The following is a 22366-nucleotide window of genomic DNA, read 5'->3' as shown; positions in this document are numbered from 1 at the left end:
ACAAAATGTAGAAAATAATGACAACATTTGATCGATACAATCTAAATTTCGTTGAACATTTGACACTCGACAAAGAAAAAGAAGCCGAAAAAAGAAGGAGCGTGCAAAAATGCAAGAAATAAAATTCTTGATGGAAAAAATCGATCATCTTTTGGAACAGAACCTTGATCTAATTTTGAAGAAGAAAGAGAAGATCATGAAAAATATTTTCCTTGCATCGTTTTGTTTTTATAATAAAATGTAGTTATTATTATTATTATTATTATTATTATTATTGTTATTATTATTATTATTTATTTATTTATTTTAAATCTTGGTTGGTTTATGTACTTTTTATTTTAATTAATGGAGTATTTATATTTAATTATTTTTTGTGTTTATTAAGAAATTATATTTATTTTCTGAATTATAAAATTTAAAATTAAACTATTTTTATTTTTTAAAAAGTAAAAATGAAAAATAATAAAAGTAACCGTTTTTTTGCCTTTTAACGAGCAAAAGAAAAGATGAATAAATAAAAAACGAAAACACATTGAAAAAACAAATAGTAAAAGGTAAGTACATCATCCCGTCTCAAACCATTAACCAAGTGAAGAAGCAACTTATATGAAATTAAGTTCTCAATTTGATGTAGACCTACCAATCATGTCGTTTTTGGGTTGGCGGGTCGCGGATTGACGGGTAAAATTATGCCAACTCAAACATGACCCATTTAACTATACATGTCACGTGTTGGCGTGTCACGAGTTGATGTGTTTAGAATATAAACCCATATATGATGTGTCAACCCATTTATTTATACGAGTTCACAAGTTGGTGGGTTCGTAAGTCAGATTTGGGTTCGCGTGTCAGATTCCATAAATCAAATTGATAATTAAATATGAATAAATTTTTGATGGTTGATGCAAACATATCCGAATTTTAGACACTTAACTTTTAAACATCCAAATAAAAATTAAAAATATTCATAGAAACATGCTCAAACTAAACATTAATACAAAGTTAAAAACATAGATAGTTCAAATGCTAGAGTAATAGCCATAATTCTTATTTTTTTTCTCCTAAAAAAAGTCAATTTTCAAACATCATTTTCTTTTTTAAGATGAACTCCAATCTTCAAGTAGAAACAATAGAAGATGTTAAAACACACACAATTCCCATTATTTAGATTTTAGGACAAATGAGCAAAATTGTTAGAGCCTTTGAGCCTTACAAATTATGATGTTACGAACATCCTGCACGAGTTAAAATGTCAAATGGTGAATGAATTATGAATCAATGGTATATAATATTTATTATATATTAATATTTGATATATTTAAAAATAATATAATTTTTTTAATTAAAAATATAAACACGTTAATGGGTCAACTCATTTATTTTTTGAAAAACCGATATATGATCTGTTTAATAAATGGATTAACGGGTTGAAAAACTCAACCCAAACTCATTTATTTTGTGTCGTGTCGCGGATCGTATTAAGAATTGACTGCCCTAATTTGATGACCAAGTTGTATGAGGACTTGTAGCTACCAAATTTAGAACTATGAGGGGGTAATCCTGTGTCTTTTGGAAAATATGATTGGCTAATTTTAGAAGGTTTTGAATATGAAGAACGACACAATAGTAGTCTAGAAGTTTTCTAAAGATGTTGACTCCCGATCCTCCTCCAATAAATCTTATGCGTCCGAAGTCTTCGTTGCCAACTCCCGCACGCTACCCTCATTCCCTTCGCCACCACCAAACTCTGATCGACGATGGAACAACAACATTTACTCTCCGTTTCCGATGAAGTATTCGTCAACGGCGGCAAATCATCACTCACGCTCTCTGTCGACGGGACACTCCAGTGGTTGGATGGAGGTTTAATTCGCCGGTGCTTGTCTGTAGAGAAGGAAGTTCTTGGATTCTCAAAAGTCGGACGCCTGATCACAATTAGGGCACTTGTTCAAACTGGCGCTGATCGATTTTGCTTCGGAAGTAGTAGCGAAGGGAGTTTGACGAGGAAGAGCTTCGTATTTGAGGCGGTGACGGAGGATTCGTTACGGAATTTATGCGAGAAGATTCAAGGGTACATCGATTCGTTAGGTAATACATGTGATTTTCTGTTCAACTCATTAGGCTATTCTCCAATGTCATCAAATATGAACATGTAGCTAAATTACACATAAAAACTTCAACATGGCGTTGATTCTCTACGAATTGACTTGTATTTTGTGATTTTGTCCCATGTAAGCAAAATATTTCTATTCTGCATAACTTAAAGGCTGTTGTAACAGGTCGACCAAAAAAGCTCTTCATATTCGTTAATCCGTTTGGTGGGAGGAAATCCGCTTCCAAGATTTTTACTAATGATATAAAACCAATACTTGAAGATGCCAACATCGAATACACATTGCAAGGTACTTTCAACTTCTACCAATTTCGTTTCTGTATCACAGTGGTGCTTAACTGCTTACTGCCTTTAATCTTAATTTCAGAAACAAGATATCAACTTCATGCGAAGGAAGTTTCTTGTTCGTTGGATCTTACAAAGTATGATGGTATCATATGTGTTAGCGGGGATGGCATACTGGTTGAGGTTGGTTTGTTTGTTACCTCTTTTTGATACATGAATTTCACCTTTTTGCTATATGAAATGTAGGCCAGAAAACATCATGCAAATCTTTTGAAGCAATTTATTAATGTCCCTTGAAAAAGTTATAATGTTTGGATTTTCCACTTTTTGACAAATCAGTCCCTACAACTTTTTTTTTGAAGCAAATAAATCCCACGTTTTCTGATGGCATATGGGGTGGAAATTGTAAATTGTAGTAGGTTATGAATGGATTGCTTGAAAGAAAAGACTGGGCAGTTGCACTCAAGATGCCTATTGGAGTCATACCTGCAGGTAACCTTTCTTCATTACAATTTACAAATACAATATTTTTATTTTATTTTATTTTTTCAAAAAAACTTACACAAACAAATGTTTTTGAAAAAGGTACTGGGAATGGCATGATAAAGTCCCTTTTAGATTCAGTCAGTCAGCCATGTACTCCAGCTCATGCTGCTCTTGCTGTAGTTCGAGGTATATACTTTACTTTCACTTCTCTCAGGCTATGTTTTTCTATTAAGTCAATAATTAAGCCTAGTCAATTAAGATTTCTCCACATTAAGTGAAAAAGAAACAGCATCATATTTTGTTGTTTTTTGTCAGGGCATAAACGGTCTTTAGATGTAGCTACAATCTGGCAAGGAGAGACTACATTTTTTAGCGTCTTAATGCTTGCATGGGGTATACAATAAATACACTGAACTCAAAACTAAATTTTAATAAATAAATATTCAGATTGTGATTCTTTTGACTTTTGGGTTTGGGTTTGGGTTTGTTTTCTTCAAGGACTTGTATCAGATATAGACATTGAGTCCGAGAAATATCGGTGGATGGGAAGTGCTCGGATAGATTTCTATGTAAATTTCAAACCTTTTCTCTCTCTAAAATTATTATGAAATAAAATACTATGTTAATTGGGTTATTGTTATTTTAAAATAAAATTCAGGCTCTTAAACGAATTCTAAAGCTGCGAAAATATAATGGGAGGATATGTTTTGTACCTGGACCCGGGTTTGAAGATGTGGGAGAGTCAAATGAGTCGTGTGTTGATTCTATGGAACCTCTTGTTATGCCACGTCAGCATGGTTACCAAGGTCCTAATATTGATTTAAAGAATTTAAAATGGAGAAAGATTGAAGGTCCCTTTGTTTCTGTTTGGCTTCATAATGTTCCTTGGGGTGCTGAAAACACTATGGCTGCCCCTGATGCCAAGGTTGATTTCCCTCTTATCTATCATGATAGTTTTCTATTAACATATTCTTTGTTTCAATACTTATTATAACAGAGGTTATTTTGGTATTTTCAGTTTGAAGATGGCTATTTGGACTTGATTGTAGTGAGGCAATGCCCAAAGTTGGCCTTGTTGTCCTTAATGTCCGAATTGAACAACGGGGCCCATGTGAAATCACCCTATGTTGTGTACATCAAGGCAAGTGCAATGCATCTTTCATCTATATTCGTTACACATATGTAGCCAGGACAGGGCAAACTTTCTAGGGCTATTTTAAATGACAAGGACAAGGAGGGCATTTACGTCTTTTGCATATAGAGACAAAAAAGGAATCTACACGATTGCAATTTTTGTTGTCGGCAGATGTCAAACACAGTATAAGACTGTCATGTCGTGTTTTGTTTTGTTTCAGGTGAAAGCGGTGATATTGGAGCCCGGGTCGAGAACGGATGACTCGATGAAAGAAGGGATTATAGATTCGGATGGGGAAGTGTTGGCGAGAGGGAAAGGAACTTATAAATGTAACTTAAAATCATTGATGGCATATGATAAGATACAAGTTGTTGTGGATCAAGGTTTAGCCACTCTCTTTACGCCTATTTAAATTTGTAATAAACAAATTCTATTTATGTTTTTAAAATGTAAATAACAGAATACAAACTTGGTATTCAATACAAACCAAAATGAAGGTGAAAAAATAAATAAATCATTTTTGGATGTATATATACAACATATCTGGCTTTCTATTTGTTCGTGTGCTTGTTAAAATACAAGGACGATAAACTTGATATCGTACTTATGAAAATTATTATATGTTATCGTGTTCTTGATATTGACAACAACAAAACTATAAACATTATTTATTTATTTATATAGCCAATGGGTTAACACACAAGTTAAATACAATAGCTAGCTAACTCGTCATCGCTCCAGGAATATTGTCACAATCAATGCTCATTCTCAAACCTTAACCAAGTGCAGACATACACAATCAAACAAGCCAAGAATAATCCATATGATTTCGATCTTTTTTTTTTGTCAGCTAAAGATGTGTCAAAAACCATTTCAGAAAAATCAAACAAGCCTAGAATCAAACAAGTCAATAATTAAAAAAAGTTATGCTCTATTTTTTTTATATCTATATAAAGATATAGACTCATGAATCCACCATACTACAAAATCTATACAAGCTTGGTGGATCTCTTACTCTTATATCGACAAATTCCAACCCACATATGCAAAGCTTCACTCTTGATAATACCGTTGAAAGCCATTCCACACGTAGCTTTATAACTACTAGGCCCACAATTTCCTAAGAAGATGATAGTGAAGCCGAGATGATGGCCTTAATAAGTAAAAAAGTTTACTCGAAGGCCAAATCCATGTTTCAAGCATGAATACCAATCCCAACACTTCCAAGCACCATAAAATTTTACACAATCACAACAGTTAGGCTAAAAGGTATTATGCTCTTTTTACCAATGGTAAAGGGACGCCACATAGGCGCTACGTAGATTAATGCCTACGTGACCATCCAATAAGAATTGTTGCGAGCTCGAATAAAAAGATGTTCTATTTCTTTTTGGCGGATTTGCAATTTCTTCATGTGTTGCAAGTTCCCTCCACCTAATGCTTCTTGACAACTTCCCACACATGAATAAACTTAAAAGATTTTTGCATATCATCTTGGAACGTAGCATGTGTTTTTTTTCAACAAACTCGCTTCACTTTCTCCGCTAGCCCATTGCTTCTCAAAGTTTGTGTAAATTCCATTCCAATGTGTGATGACTTTGTTCATAAGATTCCATTTGGAGTTATAATTTGGTCGGAGGTTCGATGGTCTGGACTTCGACCCATTCCCCTACAAAAGCGCTCCGTGATACGTAACCAAAACTAATCACGATTTTGACCCTTTACCGTGCCACTATCTTCAGATATGTCGACCCATGCCCTTTCTAACTCAGCTTCTTCTTTCTGTGTTCATCTTCTCGGATCAACCTTCTTTTTCTTTTGTTGTTGAGGTTGTTGTTGCTGCTTTTTCGACTAGTGAGTTGTTGCCTAGCCTTGGTCACTGAACTCGATCACCGAAAGACCTTTCGAGCTGCTGAGGATGATGAATGATCCTAGAGGCAAAAGATAAATATACATCACCATAGCAGTATTTAAAAGTTTACAACCCATAGCTTCAAAAGAAACAAAATACAAGTTTTTCAAAATAACATTGTTCAAAATATAGCTTCATAATAGCTTCAACACGATGCAGCATGCTCTATGATGATGAATCTTTACATCCACTTACTAATTACTTCCTGAAAAAGCATGTAAAACGAGCGTCAACTATGAAAATAGTTGGTGAGCATCACAAGTTTATAAATTGAGGGTACAATATTCTTTGTGTTCTTTGTGGTCGGTTGAAGGTGTGAATGACGATTGGAATGATAATTGGGGTTGAGATGGTTGGGTTTGAGGTTGAGATTGGAAATGGAATTGTTAAGGCAATTGGAATTGTGAATAATCGCTAGGAACACCATCCATTTGTGGCCGATAAGGTGGTGGTGATGACGGATAGTAGCAGAAAAGTATGTAGGAGCTGTTAACATTTTGGTTGGACAAGTTTGGGTTTGTTGGAAGAAGACATTTTGAAAGAAAGAATTTGTATATTGAGTAGGAATGGCAACGGGGCGGGTTCGGGGCGGGGCGGCATATCCCATACCCGAACCCGATATTTATATTTGTCCCCGAACCCGACCCGAAACCCGACGGGTTTCTTATCGGGGCGCCCTGTCGGGGCTAAAAATATCCTCGAACCCGACCCGAAACCCGATATAGACCCGAAACCCGACCCGAAAATGGTGGCAGAAAAAATTAGGAAAACTACAATGAAACAATTGAGAAATTAAAACCTTACAAATGCTTAAAATACAAATAAGTTCTTAACATAAGTGAACCAAATAGAAATTACTAAAGTCTAATATCGTAACTAAATTCATCACAATAGTGAGAAATTGGGAATACGTGATGGGATTGAAGGTTAGAGTCTTCGGGTGGCTGAAATGGGTTAGAGGGATGAAATCTCATTATATATATATATATATATATAATTTTTCGGGTCGGGGCGGGTCGGGGCATGCATACCCCACTCCCTGACCCGAACCCGAACTAAAAACCCGATAATGACCCGAAACCCGATAAGAGTGACCCGACCCGCCCCAAAATCTTCGGGGTTCGGGTTTTCTTGTCGGGTTCGGGTTTTTTTGCCATCCCTAATATTGAGAGTATATTGTGTGGTAAAATTATGACAAATCACCATTTAATTTTATTTTATTTGATATATTCCTAATATAGCCTTAATGAGTTAGTTAAAAAAATATGGAATGATTACACTTGTCATAATTTTATTGGGTATGAACATTTGTATGAATAAAAAGTAAAAATCGATTTAATTTCTCTTTTTTTAATATGTGAGATGTCTATATATGTTGACTAAATAAAAAAAATTTAAAATTTTCAAAATTAACCGTTGCCAATCGTTTGGCAACGTTCACATGCTCCAAATTCGAATTCTTACCATCGGTAAAGCGAATGATTATTCCACGAGGCTGCATGAAAAAATTAGAAACGATTTTTTATGAATCATCTTTTTCGTTACCATTAAAAATTATGATACATAGAGGTATTCAATCTATGGTGGTAGGAGGCCCAATGGCATGTCCCTAGTCTTTTACACTAATTTTGTTTTGACTCGATTTTTATTTCTTTTTCTACTTGGCCCCTATACATGATATATCATAGTTTTTTTTTCAGTATACTAACACACTAAAGTAAATATCCATGATTTTTGATGGGTTGATTAAACAAATTGTATTCGTATTGATGTAAAAAAAATCAATCTCAACTACATCGACTTTGTGTGTGTGAAACTTTAATATCGAATTAATTTTACAAGATGTTTTCAAAAATATCAATGGAACAACCAGATATTTGCAAGTTTTATATAAAGCTATTCGTTTAATATCTATGATTACAATGCTTTATAGAAAACATACAAGATATAATGATTATATTTTGTTTTTACACTCAAATATAAAGTATCTCTACAAATTATTGTCAGGCGTGAAACGTGGGATGAGCTGATACTATTTGGCCCCAATCCCTCATCATAATTCATAGGTTTACATCAATGATCTAGTCGTGGCAGATTGGAAGTGTGGAGAAAGAGTGCATCTTCTAGATAGAGTACGTAGACCATTTATTCTAGCACAAGACCGAGTTGAGTCGATTGAACGAATACGAGTCGTGTCTTTTAAAGCAAAAATAGGGTTAGATTAGAGGAACTAATTAATATTATAAGAACTGGGTTGGCTTTGTTTGTGTCAACTCGATCAAGTATCAACTACAATTACAAAGGCATGCGATTACTAATGCTTACACCGGAATAAGTGGGTTTAAAAGACAAACAATAATGCATTGCACACATGTCGCTTATAAGATATCTGAGACACCAGGCCATCTATAACTTTTAAGATATGGAACTTTTCATATTTTCAGTGGTAAACAATCAAGAATCTTGTTAAGAATATAGTATTCCATATAAGTTATGAATTAGGTAACTGGGGTTCTTAAAGTAATATGAAATAGATTGGAGGGAATTAATCGGTTTTGATGTTGGGTAACCTAATCCCTACTTATGATTATCTTATTAGATCAAGAGGCATAGTAATGAGTTTTATAATTCAAAAACTCAATGCAACATAGCCTATATTTTATCTAAATAGAGTAAAATTTTTATTTTCTCTATATAATTCTCAACATCGTCAAAAGTATAAATTTATTTTAAGTATCATACAAAAGCAACAACAACAATTAAGCGCCAAGAATCCCATTAGAATGGGATAAGGGAAGTAGAAGTCGACAATCAATGTCTCTATGGATTGAAGATCGATTGCGTCACTAATATGACTTCCGGCATGCAAACAATGGTAACCTGTAAATTAAAGTTGGGCAAACAAAGGACAAGTAAGTGACAATATATATTATGTAGTAAGACATAAACATGAGTACTTCTCAAAACAATATACGGATCTGAGAAACTGCACTTAAGGGAAGTAAGTGATAAAAAATAATGAAATGATACATGAACGATCAGAAAACTACCTAAGAGCATGAAATCGTTATCAAAAGTAAAGATCAAGAAACCAATATATGTTTGGTGGCGAAACTATCTATCAACCACAATATTTTTTCGCCTCCAAACGACCCAGGTCATGTTTTCAGTAAGAACAAACTCCTTCAACATTATCCTTCCATTTTATAAATATATTTAAACGTTATATCTTAAACCTCAATGTTTGATGACTATTAATTTAAGATATTCAATATCGAAGAATTATTTTTATTTCCTTAATTTGTCACATGATTCCTATAACTCTATTATTGGATGCATTAGAGAGCCAAGATCCTTTCACATTTGTTGCATGAAAGTCTAGAATGTGAAATACAATCCAAGTATCCAACATCGTCAAATCCTTTTCCTTTAATGTATCAAAATTGAATAAAAACGACCCAACCAACCCAGCAAATTAAACCACACAAAAACTTTGTCTTTGCCTAAATTTCGATAGTCTTGATAACAAGAAAAAATTCTTTTAAACATAAATACAAGTTAAATGCAACATCTGCATGTGCATACTTATAGAATTGTCAATTAAGTTACTTTCTTGATTTTGATTGTTTATTTATTTCGTCAAACACAACAAAAGCTCAAATCTTTGTTAGTTTTGTATTGTTTTGCTACGTGTTGACGGTTTTAACACCATCATTAAAAGTTGTCGCAGACATGTTTTTGGATGTACTTTTGCTAACCGTTTTGATTGGTACAATTGTCTAGTTCTGTTAATAAACTTTCTTTGCACACATTAGGTGATTACGTTCGATCTTTTTCATATCGTTGGAGTTTCTGCATTTCATACGACAGTTATGTCTTTGTCTAGAAATTTTGATGTTTGATTATGTACCACTCGTTGGTAGAGAAAAGCAATTAAAAGAATATATATATTTGGCCATTTGGGAAATTAAGTAAACTAAACAATAAAAATGAGTTTTTCTTAACGAAATTAACAATTTTCTTTCAGTTTTTTTGTAAAATGTACCCTTTCTAGATTGTTATTCCGGCCCATTCTAGATTGTTCTTCAAAATTCTAGAGTTTTTTTTGTGCATTTTTTTTCATTGAAGTTTCTCTACTTATGCTGAGGGGAGTGGTGCCATAATCCACCTTTGTGTGTGTGTGTGTGTGTGTGAGAGAGAGAGAGAGAGAGAGAGAGAGAGAGAGAGAGAGAGAGATTTCTTTGTCTGTCGAGATTTTCGGCCGGTGTGTGCCGAGCGAAGTAGGACACGTCGATGGGCGATGTCAAACCACTCCTTTTAGCCTTATATCCAAGAGATTCATTTCCAAATGTTTAATATTATATATTTCAACCAAATGTTTGATTTTAAGTCATATGATTGTGTATATTTATTATTTATTATTTATTATGTTTGTTTAATTTTTTTAGAAATTAGCGAAAAATATTTTTGTTTTCTCGAATTTCCGAACATTTCATCAAATTTCATCCTTATTCTTACAATTTTGGAGTTTATTTTCCGAATTAAGAAATTTCAATCCAAAATATATTTTTTTGTCAGAAAAATATTTTTCTAAGTCCAAAATCATTTGTTCCAAACTTAGTAATTATTTTTCCAATAAAATTTTATAGTTATTTTCTATAAATATAAATACATATTTAGAAAAATAAATTGTAAAAATGAATTGGATATGATGATATTTTTTGATGGCTATCAAAAGTGACATAAAAATTGATAGCTTATGACCAATCATTAAAAAAAAAAATAGAGTTCTAGTCGTTTTATATAAATTATCATAAGAGTTTTATTTTTTATCGGACAATATAAATTAACCTAAGAGTAGACTTGTGTTTTCATAGCATTAGTGTGTGTGTCTATATATATATATATATATATATATATATATATATATATATATATATATATATATATATATATATAATGTGACTTGAACATTTGGATCATGCTCATGGAGCATTTGGAGCACTTAGATCACAATGGAGCACTTCAGATTCATGAAACATGTGACAAAGGAACGAATCTTCTGAGAAAGGAATGGATCATCAGACAAAGGAATAGATCAAGCGACAAAGGAATGGATCTTCCGAAAGGTGGTTTGGATCAACTTAGAGTGGCTTGGAGCAACATGGAGTGACGTGGAGCAACTTGGAGTGGTTTTGAGCAACTTGGAGTACTTGGAACAAGTGGAGCAACATGGAGCAACATGTTGCGCCATGAAGATAGATGTTGCACCATGGGGTCATATCTTTCACTATTCATGAAGTTGTTGAGCCAAGAGGAAAGGAGTTGTGCCAAAGGAATGGATGTTGTTCCATGAGGGAGTAAAGTTGCGCCAAGAGGTTGATGTTGTTCCATCAAGGAATGGAGTTGCGCCAAGGAGAGGAAGTTGCATCATCTTGAGGAGAAGTTGCTCCATCCTCATGAGATGTTGCGCCATAATGGACCATCTTGGTAAATGATGTGCCATCTCGATTCCTTTGTTGTGCCATACTGATCCACTTTACCTAGAAGATGATCACACTCAAGAAATACACCATGTTGTGCCACCATGATGGATGTTGGGGCATTAGTGTTCATGATGTGCCACCTGTGCATCATGATTCTCCACTATGGTCAAGATGGTCTATCATGTGCATTGCTGATACTCATGGGTTTTATGACATGGAAGAATGTTCTAGAAGATGTTGCATGACAGATTGTGATTGGTGGACACCTTTTATAGGCGTATGGGCCAATGGGCTTGGCCCATAGGTTTTTAGGTTTGATCCCTCGAGTATAACTAAGGATGCATGATAGGTCATTTTGTATCTTGGATTCTAGAGTGCTAGGCGAATCTCTGTGAAAAATTGTATTTGTAACCTCTGTTTGAGAGCTCTGAAATAAAGAATACCCCTCTCTTACCCATGGACATAGGTCAGCTTGATTGAACCACGTAAATACTGCGTCTTGTGTGTTTTTAGTTTTGCTAGTTATCCGCTTTACTTCCTAAGAAGTGGTATTAGAGTTGTGGTTTGTATTCCTGTGATTGAAGATGTCTACTCATAAGGTTGGTTTGGAGAAATTCAATGGTTTAAATGACTTCACATTGTGAAAGGTAAATATGAAGGCTCTTCTGGTTTAACAAGGATGTGCAACAACACTGGAATGAGAGGCAACACTACCTAAAAACATGGTGACTGAAAAGAAAGTGGACATTCTGACGAAGGCACATAGTGCCATTCTGTTGAGCTTAACAGATGAAGTACTGAGGCATGTTGTGGATCAAACAACTGCTTCTGGGCTCTGGGATAAACTTTATGATAAGTACTAGAACAACTCACCGACAACAGTTGTATCAGTTACAAAGGTTGTACAATCTTAGAATGTATGAAAGTACCCAAGTGAAAGATCATATTGATAACTTCAATCACATCATCTTGGGTCTAAAAGGGGTTGATGTGAATATTGAAGATGAAGATCATGTGCTCATTCTCGTATGTTCTCTTCCGAACCCATATGAGAATTTCGTTGATACCATGCTCTTTGATAGGAAAACGATCACCGTGAATGATGTGAATGACTCTTTTATGTCCAAGGAACTGAAAAGAGAAGTTTTAGTTGGAGATGAGGTGTCTAGTTCAGGTTTTTTCGTAGGAAGAGGAAGGACATAAGAGAAAAAGGGGGAAATAGAGGGAGATCATGTTCAAAATCGAAGTCTAAAATTTCATCGAATGCAAAATGTTATAACTTTAAGGAGAAGGGACACTTTAAGTAAAATTTCCACAAGTTCAAGAGTGAATCAAGCAACATTAACACTATTGTTGTGGTCCAGGAAAGTTCTGATGAAGGGGACGATGGTGATGTACTGACTGTTATTACATCAAGTTTTGTTGATGCTTAGGTCTTGGATTTTGGAGCATGCTATCACATGATGTACACTCGTGACTGGTTTGACTCCTTTAAAGAGTGGGATGGCACACTCAAGATGGGTGATGATTGGGTGAGCAATATCAAAGGTAGTGTCACGGTACATATCAAGATGCATGATGACATGGTTAGGAAGTTAGATTAGTGGTACGTTCCATAACTACAGAAGAATTTAATTTCTCTTGGCACATTGGCTAAGAATGGGATGAGGTACACTGGTGAAGGTGATTGGGTTAAAGTGACCAAAGGTTCTCTGGTTATAATGAAAGGGAAGATGAATTATGGAAGGATCTGTATCCTAGAAGGTAGTACGATTATGGGAACAGTGGCTATCTCCCAATCCTTGAATGAAGGCGATGACAAGACGGAGTTGTGGCATTGTAGGTTAGGGTACATGAGTGAGAATGGCATGTCAGTTTAAGTAAACAAGGACTACTTGGTGGAGAGGCTACTGGAAAGATAAAGTTTTGTGAAGCTTGCGTCAATGGAAATCATCGCAAAGTGAAGTTCGATACCGGTCAACACACAATCAAGGAAATCTTGGAGTATGTTAATTCAGATCTATAGGGTCCTGCACCAGTGAAGGCTCAAGGAGGATGCTCATACTTTGCGGCGTTCATTTATGATTATTTAAGGAAGGTTTGGTTGTACTTTATGAAGACCAAAGATGAGGTGTTCAGGAAGTTCAAGGAGTAGAAGACCATAGTTGAGAAAAGGACTAGAAAACAGGTCAAGACTTTGAGGACTGACAATGAGTTAAAGTTTTGCAATGCTCCATTCGATAATTTCTGCAAGGCAAAAGGGACAGTGAGGCACCACACTATACGACACACACCGCAACAAATGCAATAGACTTAAAGACTCCTCAAGTCAAAAGGTATAGTAAGACTGGTTTGACTCCAAGCAATTCTGCGCAGAAGTAGTTAAAACTACTTGCTATCTGGTGAACAGATCACCATCAAATGCAATAGACTTAAAGACTCCTCAAGAGGTATGGTTCGGGAAACCCTCTGACTATTTTGGTTTACGTATATTTGGATGCCCCGTATATGCTCTTGTGAATGATGGTAAACTTGAGCCAAGAGCAATGAAATGCATATTTCTAGGATATGTGACATGAGTAAAAGGTTATCGGTTGTAGTATATAGAAGAAGGAAGAACTCCTAAATTTATTATGAGAAGAGATGTAACATTTGATGAATCTGCCATGGGTAACCTAGGAGGTGGTGATACTATTATGGAATGTAAGGTGTTGTTTGTTTTTTTTAAAAAAAAAAACTCTTTAGACATCTTATTGCTGCGTGGCGCGGCACACGCACAACACTTTTCATCTTACAGTTGTTTGTTTTTTAGAAGTCTTCGGATTAAAAAACATCTGCGCGTGTTCTTCTTGGTGCAACACTTGTTTGGCCTCTTCCTACCTCTTCCAACCTCTTCTTCTTCTTTTTTTTTCTTGCTAAAATATTGATTATATATTTCTGAAATCTTATTTCACATTTTGTTTTTGTTTTTTATGTTTATTGTTGTTGCTTTTTTTATATTGAATAATAATAATTTGTTGATTAATATAATTATTTTATGCTAAAATATCATTATTTTTTGTTAAAATATCATTATTTTTGCTGAAATATCATAAAATTTTGCTGAAATGTTATACATTATTAAATTTTCGGTATTAAAAAACTATTTTTGGATTATAAAATCGGTTTATTTTAATTTTTTAATATCTGTAGCAACATGCAGATGTTAAAAAAACAAACACACTTCTTATTACAGTCTGCAATCGTTTGGTCCACCTATTTTTACTACAGAGGGTTGCAGAGATGGTACGCAGACTTTATGGATTTTTGCTTCTAAAAAACAAACAACACCTAAATGAAATTATTCTCATTGCTCCAACATACAATACAAAGACGTAATATATACATCAAACATATGGGCTTCATATGAGGTGGAGTATGATGTGGGATAATCTATAATAAAATACATACAATGTAATACGTATGCTAACATCCCCCTACAATTTGATCGGGAGGTGAGTAAAGGACGTTTAAACTGGTGCAAAATTTTGAGAATCGGTTGGTGGGTAGACCTTCGGTGAAAATGTTGGCATGCTAAGTTGAGGATGGAACATGTAGAACATGTATGTGACCGAGATCTACTTTTTCATGGACGAAATGAATGTCGATTTCTATGTGTTTTGTCCGTTGATGTTGAACTCAGTTATTTGACATGTAGACCGTGTTAATGTTGTCACAGTATACTGTAGTGCTTTTGGCGTGGGACAACAGAGCTCAAGTAAGAGATTACGGATCCACGAAGTCTCTGCAATAGCGTTTGCAACATGTGACAACTGTTAATTTTGGATCCAACAAAAGTCAACAAGTCAAAGAAAGTCAACTCGACCCGTATTAAAATTTTAGGTAAATCTTGATGTTTCCTATGTACAACCTACAAGCATTAATATGAAATACCTCTCTTTTAGCCAATTATTGAATAAAAATCCTACTTTTGGATTAGCAACGTTAATTTCGATAATTACAACATATATTATTTTGGTATAAATAATATTTTCAACATATTGTGCTATTATCTTTATTGATAATAATTCCTTTATAATGATTTGAATTTTATAATTCATATTAGTTAATTAGACATTAGTTTTTCCATTTTTTTTTTAATAAAACACCCATCTTTTTATAAAGACCCTTAGTTTTTATAAAGGTTAGAAGAGTTGACTTAGGGTGCATGGAAAGCCCCAACATGAGTCATATCTTACTTCAACTTCCCACAAAACATATTATCCACCATACAACCAAGCAACCATCACCTCACCCCACCTACCCCTCTCCCCCTCTTTTAACTTTCGGCCGAGGGGTTACCTAAACCCCCACCATCTCCATCTCCCTTCAACTTACTCCATATTCTCTCAAGAATAAAGATCCTCCTTCTTAGGCTAATTATTCCAAGTGGTTCTTAACATTTTGGTAAGTGTTTTCTTCATAATCTAGTGTTTCTACACACTTTCATACTACTTTCATCTCAATTACACACATTATCATGTGTTAAAATACATAGGATAATACCACCTTCAAGAGTTCTTCAACCACCTTCAAGTGTTCTAAGCTTGAGGATCTTCACCTTCATCTCTTTATCCAACCACGCACACACTTAAGGTGAGTTTATACCCCATATTTTTCGAGTTCTTCATGCTTGGGGGGGGGGGGGGGGGGGGATACAACAAAATTTTGAATAATAACACAAATGTTTGCATGTTTCATTTCTATGTTTGTGTATAAAGCATTATTTGCATGAAATATGGTTATTAATAGTTTTTGGAACATTTATTTGTGGTATAATAGTTTTGAGATGCAAAAACTAAGAAAAACAAATATAAACTATGTTATATGTTCATAAGAAAAAGTTATAATTACAAAGCTACAAAGACTAAGATTTTTATGGACAAAATATGACATTTCTAGGAATGTTTATAACCTAGTTATTATACCATTTTTTGTGGGATATAACCCAAAATATATTGTTTTGGACATGTATTTTGAAACTAGACAAAAATATCAAGGAGTTAGCTTTACAAAAAGAAAACTAAAAAATCTACATTTTATGTAAAAATGGATTTTTAAATAAAAATGGTCATAACAAGTTTATGACATCATTTTAGTGGGTTTTGACTAAAAAACATATGGTTTTAAACATATAAAGTTAACTATAGTTAAATATCCCAAAAAGGTAAAAATAAGTTTTACAAAATTATATTTTACTAGTTACCAGTAAATATTGTTAAAAATGGGCAAAAACGAGAAATGGACTTTATCGTACAAAATGTTCTTATACTTGTGTTAGATGTAAGTTTATATCATATAATCTTTTAAAACATCTAGACATGTTAACTTATAAGTATTTATATATATGATTATATAAATGGATTTAACATAACATTCATAATAAAATATAATTGGTATAGTTTATGGGTCGCAAATACTACTTTATCATCTTGTATGAAACATATAATTATTTAAAGGTATAATTATTTTACACTATGTACACGTACAAAAAGGGTTTCAATACACTATACGTAAACCTATTAATACAATTTTGTGAGATATAGTCTTCACCGTACCTACTTGAGTACATACTAAACTCCTGAATTATAACCACAGTCTCGGTAAGAGAGCGTGACACTTGTGTATAGATCTATACGGGACTGACAACCAAACACCTAAGTTGTAAGCTACAGCTAGACCGACAGGTCTAGGGTGACAATTATCTAACATTCTGACGCATAAAGAACGTCATAGCAGGCCAACTAGTCTTAGCATGGTTGTAATAACTCACATGGGGTATTAGCGAAACATTTGGTTTACCCGGGCTAACATACATTCAATGGTTTTGTATAACAATAGAACTACATGATACTATTTTCCAGTACAACTCTGCCTACATTTTTGGTCTTAGGGTTTAAGACTTACAATTCATTTTTAAAGAAAATATTGGATTTTATGAAGGCATGCACTCTCATTTTACAAGGAAAATTGCAGATTTTTCTCATACAAAACTCTTATGAACTCACCAAATTAATTGTTGATACTTTTTCAAAACCACTTGTATTCTCAAGAAAATCAGCAAACAGGTAACTAAGAAGGTTTTAAGGATGGGGCGTCACAGTGTCACGTTATTTACTTTTGTCTCATGTATTTTGATATCAAGTAAACAACGTTTTGGATACAATGTAATCTTGCTATTTATAATTATGATGGTTGTATGGCTTTGATCACTATTATTCATTATGTTATGATACTGTACATGAAGTCAGCCACCCTCAGACGTTTCTGCCATTATAGTTTGGGGGTGTGACAGATTGGTATCAGAGCATTGTTTATAGTGAACTAAGTATATCAAACCATGTAAGATATACAACTATAAATTCAGTGGGGCTAAAACACTCTGCCTAAAAAGTATACTTTCAAGATATAACAATATTTTAGTAAAAGTATAAGTACATACATACATACTAAAACAGTGTCATAACAAGAACCATATAAAAGTATTAAGATAAGTTGGACGATACGATTAAGCCTAGATAGTTATGTAATCATATTTGGGATAAATTAGGCCTGATAAACTATATTTATGCGAGGTATGACCAACATGTGTTTGGGAATGCTTGTGGTGAACAACAAATCTAAAACTTACCGAACCCCTATACGAAGAAACTCTAAGAACCAAACATAAAGTTTAGAAATACTATAGGAGTATTTTATGATACCGTAGAACCATACACCTATAACCTTTCTATGTCACTTGCACCTTGCCCTTGCATAGACATCATGGCAGGATTTCATTTTCCAGGAGACCCTTATTTCCCCAACTAGTGGAACGGGGGATGAATAGAGGAGGATCCAAAAGAAAGCCCTCAAGTATAGATGGAGGAGGATCCTGAATATCAGATGGAGGATGTTGAGGAGGAGGATGATGACTCAGACAAGGAAGAGGAATCCGATGCAGAGTCTGAAGTCATTAACCTACCATATGTCGCCCGTGTTCCTGCACTTCGGCAGGGTTATCAGGGGACCACGCCTAATTAGGCGGAGGATTTACAGAGGTGGAGCTGACAGCAGGGCCAACACTCCCGTATGGCATAGAGCAAGGCTTCTACGACCTCAACCACAGAGGTCCAGCGGACATGGCTCTCCCTGTCATGGTCCAGTAGATCACACGTCTCGGTGAGCAGGCCAGAGCATCCACGATCCAAATTTTGGATGTGGGTGTTGCCACTGAGGTCACTGCGTCCCGATTTAGGTGACTGGACGAGGACCACGACCAGACACATGGGATCATCGACAGCCTCTAGGAGGATCTCAGTACTGCTCGAGCAGAGACCAGGGAGTACCAGGAGAGACACACGACCCTCGAGCAGAGGGTGATTGATGCCGAACGCCGAGTAGAGGGGATGCAGGCTTTCATGGCTTCATTCTGAGGGCCGCATGAGACCACCCACCGCGAGTAGGGCTTATACTACTCACATTTTGTTATAGATTAGGTTTTACGAGTAAGCATTGGTGCTACTCTTTCCTGTGTATAGGTTCGACCCTACGAATAAGTGATTACACTATTCAAGGGGTCGTTATGCTGTCAAATTTTTTTCTCTCGATGTAATACAGACCTTCTTAAATGTCAATTTTCTTAAAACTATGTGCTAACATATATTATCAATGAAATTGACATGCATTTTATTGAATTGGGTGTTTCTATTTGTCATGCAATTTGTTTACTTATTATAGTAGATTTCCATTTATAAACTGCTTGCAAGTTACAATAACAACGGGACTAATACATATATAACCGAGACATTCCATTACGATAATACTGGATTCATGACCATTATCGAAGACTTACCATCATTCCACCTTTAAACTTTATGGTAGAAGAATGCCACCACGAAAGAACATCAGACGTGTCAACCACACACCAAAAACCACACCAACACCACCAATGGACCCCGCTATGTTCCAAGCTGATGTGGTGGCCGCAGTGGCAGCCGACATGGCTCAAGTCAGCGACAACGGTACGAATGGGAACAGGAATGGAAACGACAATGGGAAAGGGAGCGGGAACGGTACCAACAGCTCCAATCTTGGCGAAAGCGAAGGTCATCCGTAAATGTGTTCCTACAAAGGATTCATGAACTGCAAGCCCAGAACCTATCATGGCTACGGCGACAGCATCGCCTTAACAAGATTGTTTGAAAAGATTGAATCTGTATTCGAAATCTGCTCATGCTTGGATGAATACAAGGTCAAATACGCGACTTGTACATTCACGGACTCAACCTTATCATGGTGGAATGGCCATGTTAAAACTATAAACCTTGTTGTGACCAACTCCATGAGTTGGGAGGACCTGAAAGTCATGATGCTGGAAGAATACTGTCCAAGATGTGAAATGCAGAAGCTGGAACAAGATCTGTGGGACCATACCATGTCGGGCTCTGATGTTTCCACCTATACTGCTAGGTTTAATGACATGGCAACTCTATGCCCAAGGATGGTCACCCCGGAAGCCAAGAAGGTGGAATACTACATCTGGGGGCTATCCCTTTAGATTCAAGGAATGGTCATATCCACCAACCCAAGAACCTACGACAGTGCCAAGCGTTTGGCACAAACTCTTGTCGATCAGGAAGTCCGCCAGGGTATTATGACCCCCACATCTGAATAACCAAAAAGGGGAGACAACAAGTGAAAATCCGGGAATAAGAAAAAGGGGCAACCTGCTCAAGAGCCTGTCAAGAAACAACAAATTGTGGCTGTCCACGCCGTCACCGCCCCTGCTGCCCCTACACCAGCCAAGCAATATGTTAGGACTCTTCCAAAATGCAAAAAGTGCAACTTCCATCACAATGGATCCTGATGAGAGATGCACTACAATAATTAAAACGAGAAGGGGCATACTGCTTGTTTATGTAGGGCGCCGACACAACAAACCACCCAAGCCGCTAATGCTGTGGTGAGTCAGGCATGCTATGAATGTGGTGAGATGGGGCATTTCAAGAAGGAGTGCCCAACGGAAAAGAACATAAATGGCGGAGGCGTGGGAAGGGTTATAACAATAGGGCATGAGGAGGCCATGAAGGATCCCACCGTGGTTATTGGTATGTTTCTCCTCAATAATTCATATACATGCATACTTTTCGATAGTGGTGCGGAGAAAGGTTTCGTGAGCCATAAGTTTAAACACTTACTTAAACAGAAGCCCCAATCACTAAATGAAACATTCACCGTAGAAATGGAAAATGGAAAAACAGAAAGCAAAAAAGATATATACATAGGATGTACCCTAACTCTAAACAACTATTCTTTCCAAATCGACCTAATGCCGGTGACAATAAGGAGTTTTGACATTATCATTGGTATGGATTGGTTAAGTCCTCACCATGCTGATATCCTGTGTTACAAAAAGGTTGTTCGCTTGAACCTTCAAAGTAGCAAAACCCTCATCATTTATGGCGACAAACCCGACAGGAATCTACAAATCATGTCTTGCATCAAGGCTCAAAAGTATCTACGCAAGGAATACCACGCCTTCTTAGCCCACCTTGTTGATGGGAAACAGGAGGTGAAAGACATCAAGGATATTCCAAAAGTCTGTAACTTTCCCGATGTGTTCCTAGAAGACCTTCCGGGAATACCACTCGTGCACCAAGTCGAATTTAGAATCAACTTGATTCCTGAAGCTACCCCTATAGCCAAATCCCCATACCGTTTAGCACCGAAAGAAATGTAAGAAGTGTCTAGTCAATTGAACGAACTGATGAGCAATGGATTCATCAAACCAAGCTTATCACCTTGGGGAGCACCAGTTTTGTTCATGAAGAAGAAGGACAAATCATTCTGCATGTGCATATACTATCAGTAACTGAACAAACTCACCATCAAGAACCGTTATCCCCTACCTTGAATCAACAACCTTTTCGATCAACTAAAAGGATCGAGTTACTTCTCAAAAATTGATCTAAGGTCGGGTACCATCAGATGCAGGTCCAGGAGGGAGATATTCCTAAAACGACATTCAGAACTCGCTACAGACACTACAAGTTTGTGGTGATTCCCTTCGGATTGACTAACGTGCCAGTGATATTCATGGACCTAATGAACCTTGTATGCCGACCTTACTTAGATAAATTTGTGATAATATTAATCGATGACATACTAATCTATTCACGAAGTAAGGAAGAACATAGTCATAACCTACGACAAGTCTTGGTGACATTAAGGGTGGAGAAACTGTAAGTGAAATTCTCGAAATGCGAATTCTGGATTCGAAGGGTGGACTTCTTGGGACACGTGGTCAGTGAGGAAGGGATACACGTGGATCCTTCCAAAATCAAAGCAATTGAAAATTGGGCAACACCAAGAACACCGACAGAGATACGCCAGTTTTTAGGTCTTGTTGGCCACTACCGAAGGTTCATACAAAAATTTTCCTAAATTGCAAAGCCGCTCACTACCTTGTCTCAGAAAAGAGTGACTTTCAGTTGGGAGGATAAATAAGAGATTGCCTTCCAAATGCTAAAACAAGCGCTATACAGTGCTCCAATATTGTCTATCCCAAAAGGGACCAAAGACTTTGTGGTATACTGCGATGCGTGTAAGCACAACCTAGGATGCGTTCTCGTGCAACAAGGAAATGTCATTGCCTATGCCTCGAGACAAATTAAAACACACGAAGTCAACTGCACCACACATGACCTTGAATTAGGAGCGGTGGTATTTGCCCTAAAGATATCGAGACACTACCTCTATGGCACGAAGTGCACAATCTTCATTGATCATAAGAGTCTCCAACACATTCTCAATCAAAAGGAGCTTAACATGAGGCAATGACGATGGGTAGAGATTATAAATGACTACGGATGTGAAACTTGTTATCATCCAGGCAAGGAAAACAAAGTAGCAGATGCCCTAAGTCAAAA

The 22366-nt window shown here is 36.0% G+C and overlaps 1 protein-coding gene across 2 annotated transcripts; it reads left to right on the top strand.

Annotated features, from left to right (window-relative positions):
• Positions 1-1647: 1647 nt before the first annotated feature.
• Positions 1648-4535, top strand: LOC145042112 (sphingosine kinase 2-like). 2 transcript variants are annotated; one of them, XM_078990484.1, is made up of 10 exons: positions 1648-2088; positions 2280-2402; positions 2481-2581; positions 2818-2890; positions 2984-3070; positions 3200-3277; positions 3383-3453; positions 3543-3809; positions 3903-4025; positions 4240-4535. In XM_078990484.1, the coding sequence occupies exons 1-10, from the start codon at positions 1758-1760 to the stop codon at positions 4429-4431; spliced, it is 1446 nt and encodes a 481-aa protein (XP_078846610.1). In that variant the 5' UTR covers positions 1648-1757; the 3' UTR covers positions 4432-4535. The 2 variants fall into 2 exon arrangements, with proteins under 2 accessions (XP_078846610.1, XP_078846611.1); XM_078990485.1 differs by lacking the exon at positions 1648-2088 and having other exon boundaries at positions 2383-2402; positions 2815-2890; positions 4240-4534.
• The last annotated feature ends 17831 nt before the right edge of the window (positions 4536-22366 follow it).

This window comes from Lactuca saligna, chromosome 4 (genome assembly GCF_052625555.1).
Source record: "Lactuca saligna cultivar CGN05327 chromosome 4, ASM5262555v1, whole genome shotgun sequence".
Classification (NCBI taxonomy): Eukaryota; Viridiplantae; Streptophyta; class Magnoliopsida; order Asterales; family Asteraceae; genus Lactuca; species Lactuca saligna.
Note: the sequence above shows the minus strand (reverse complement) of the source record. Positions and strands in the feature narration are given on the sequence as shown.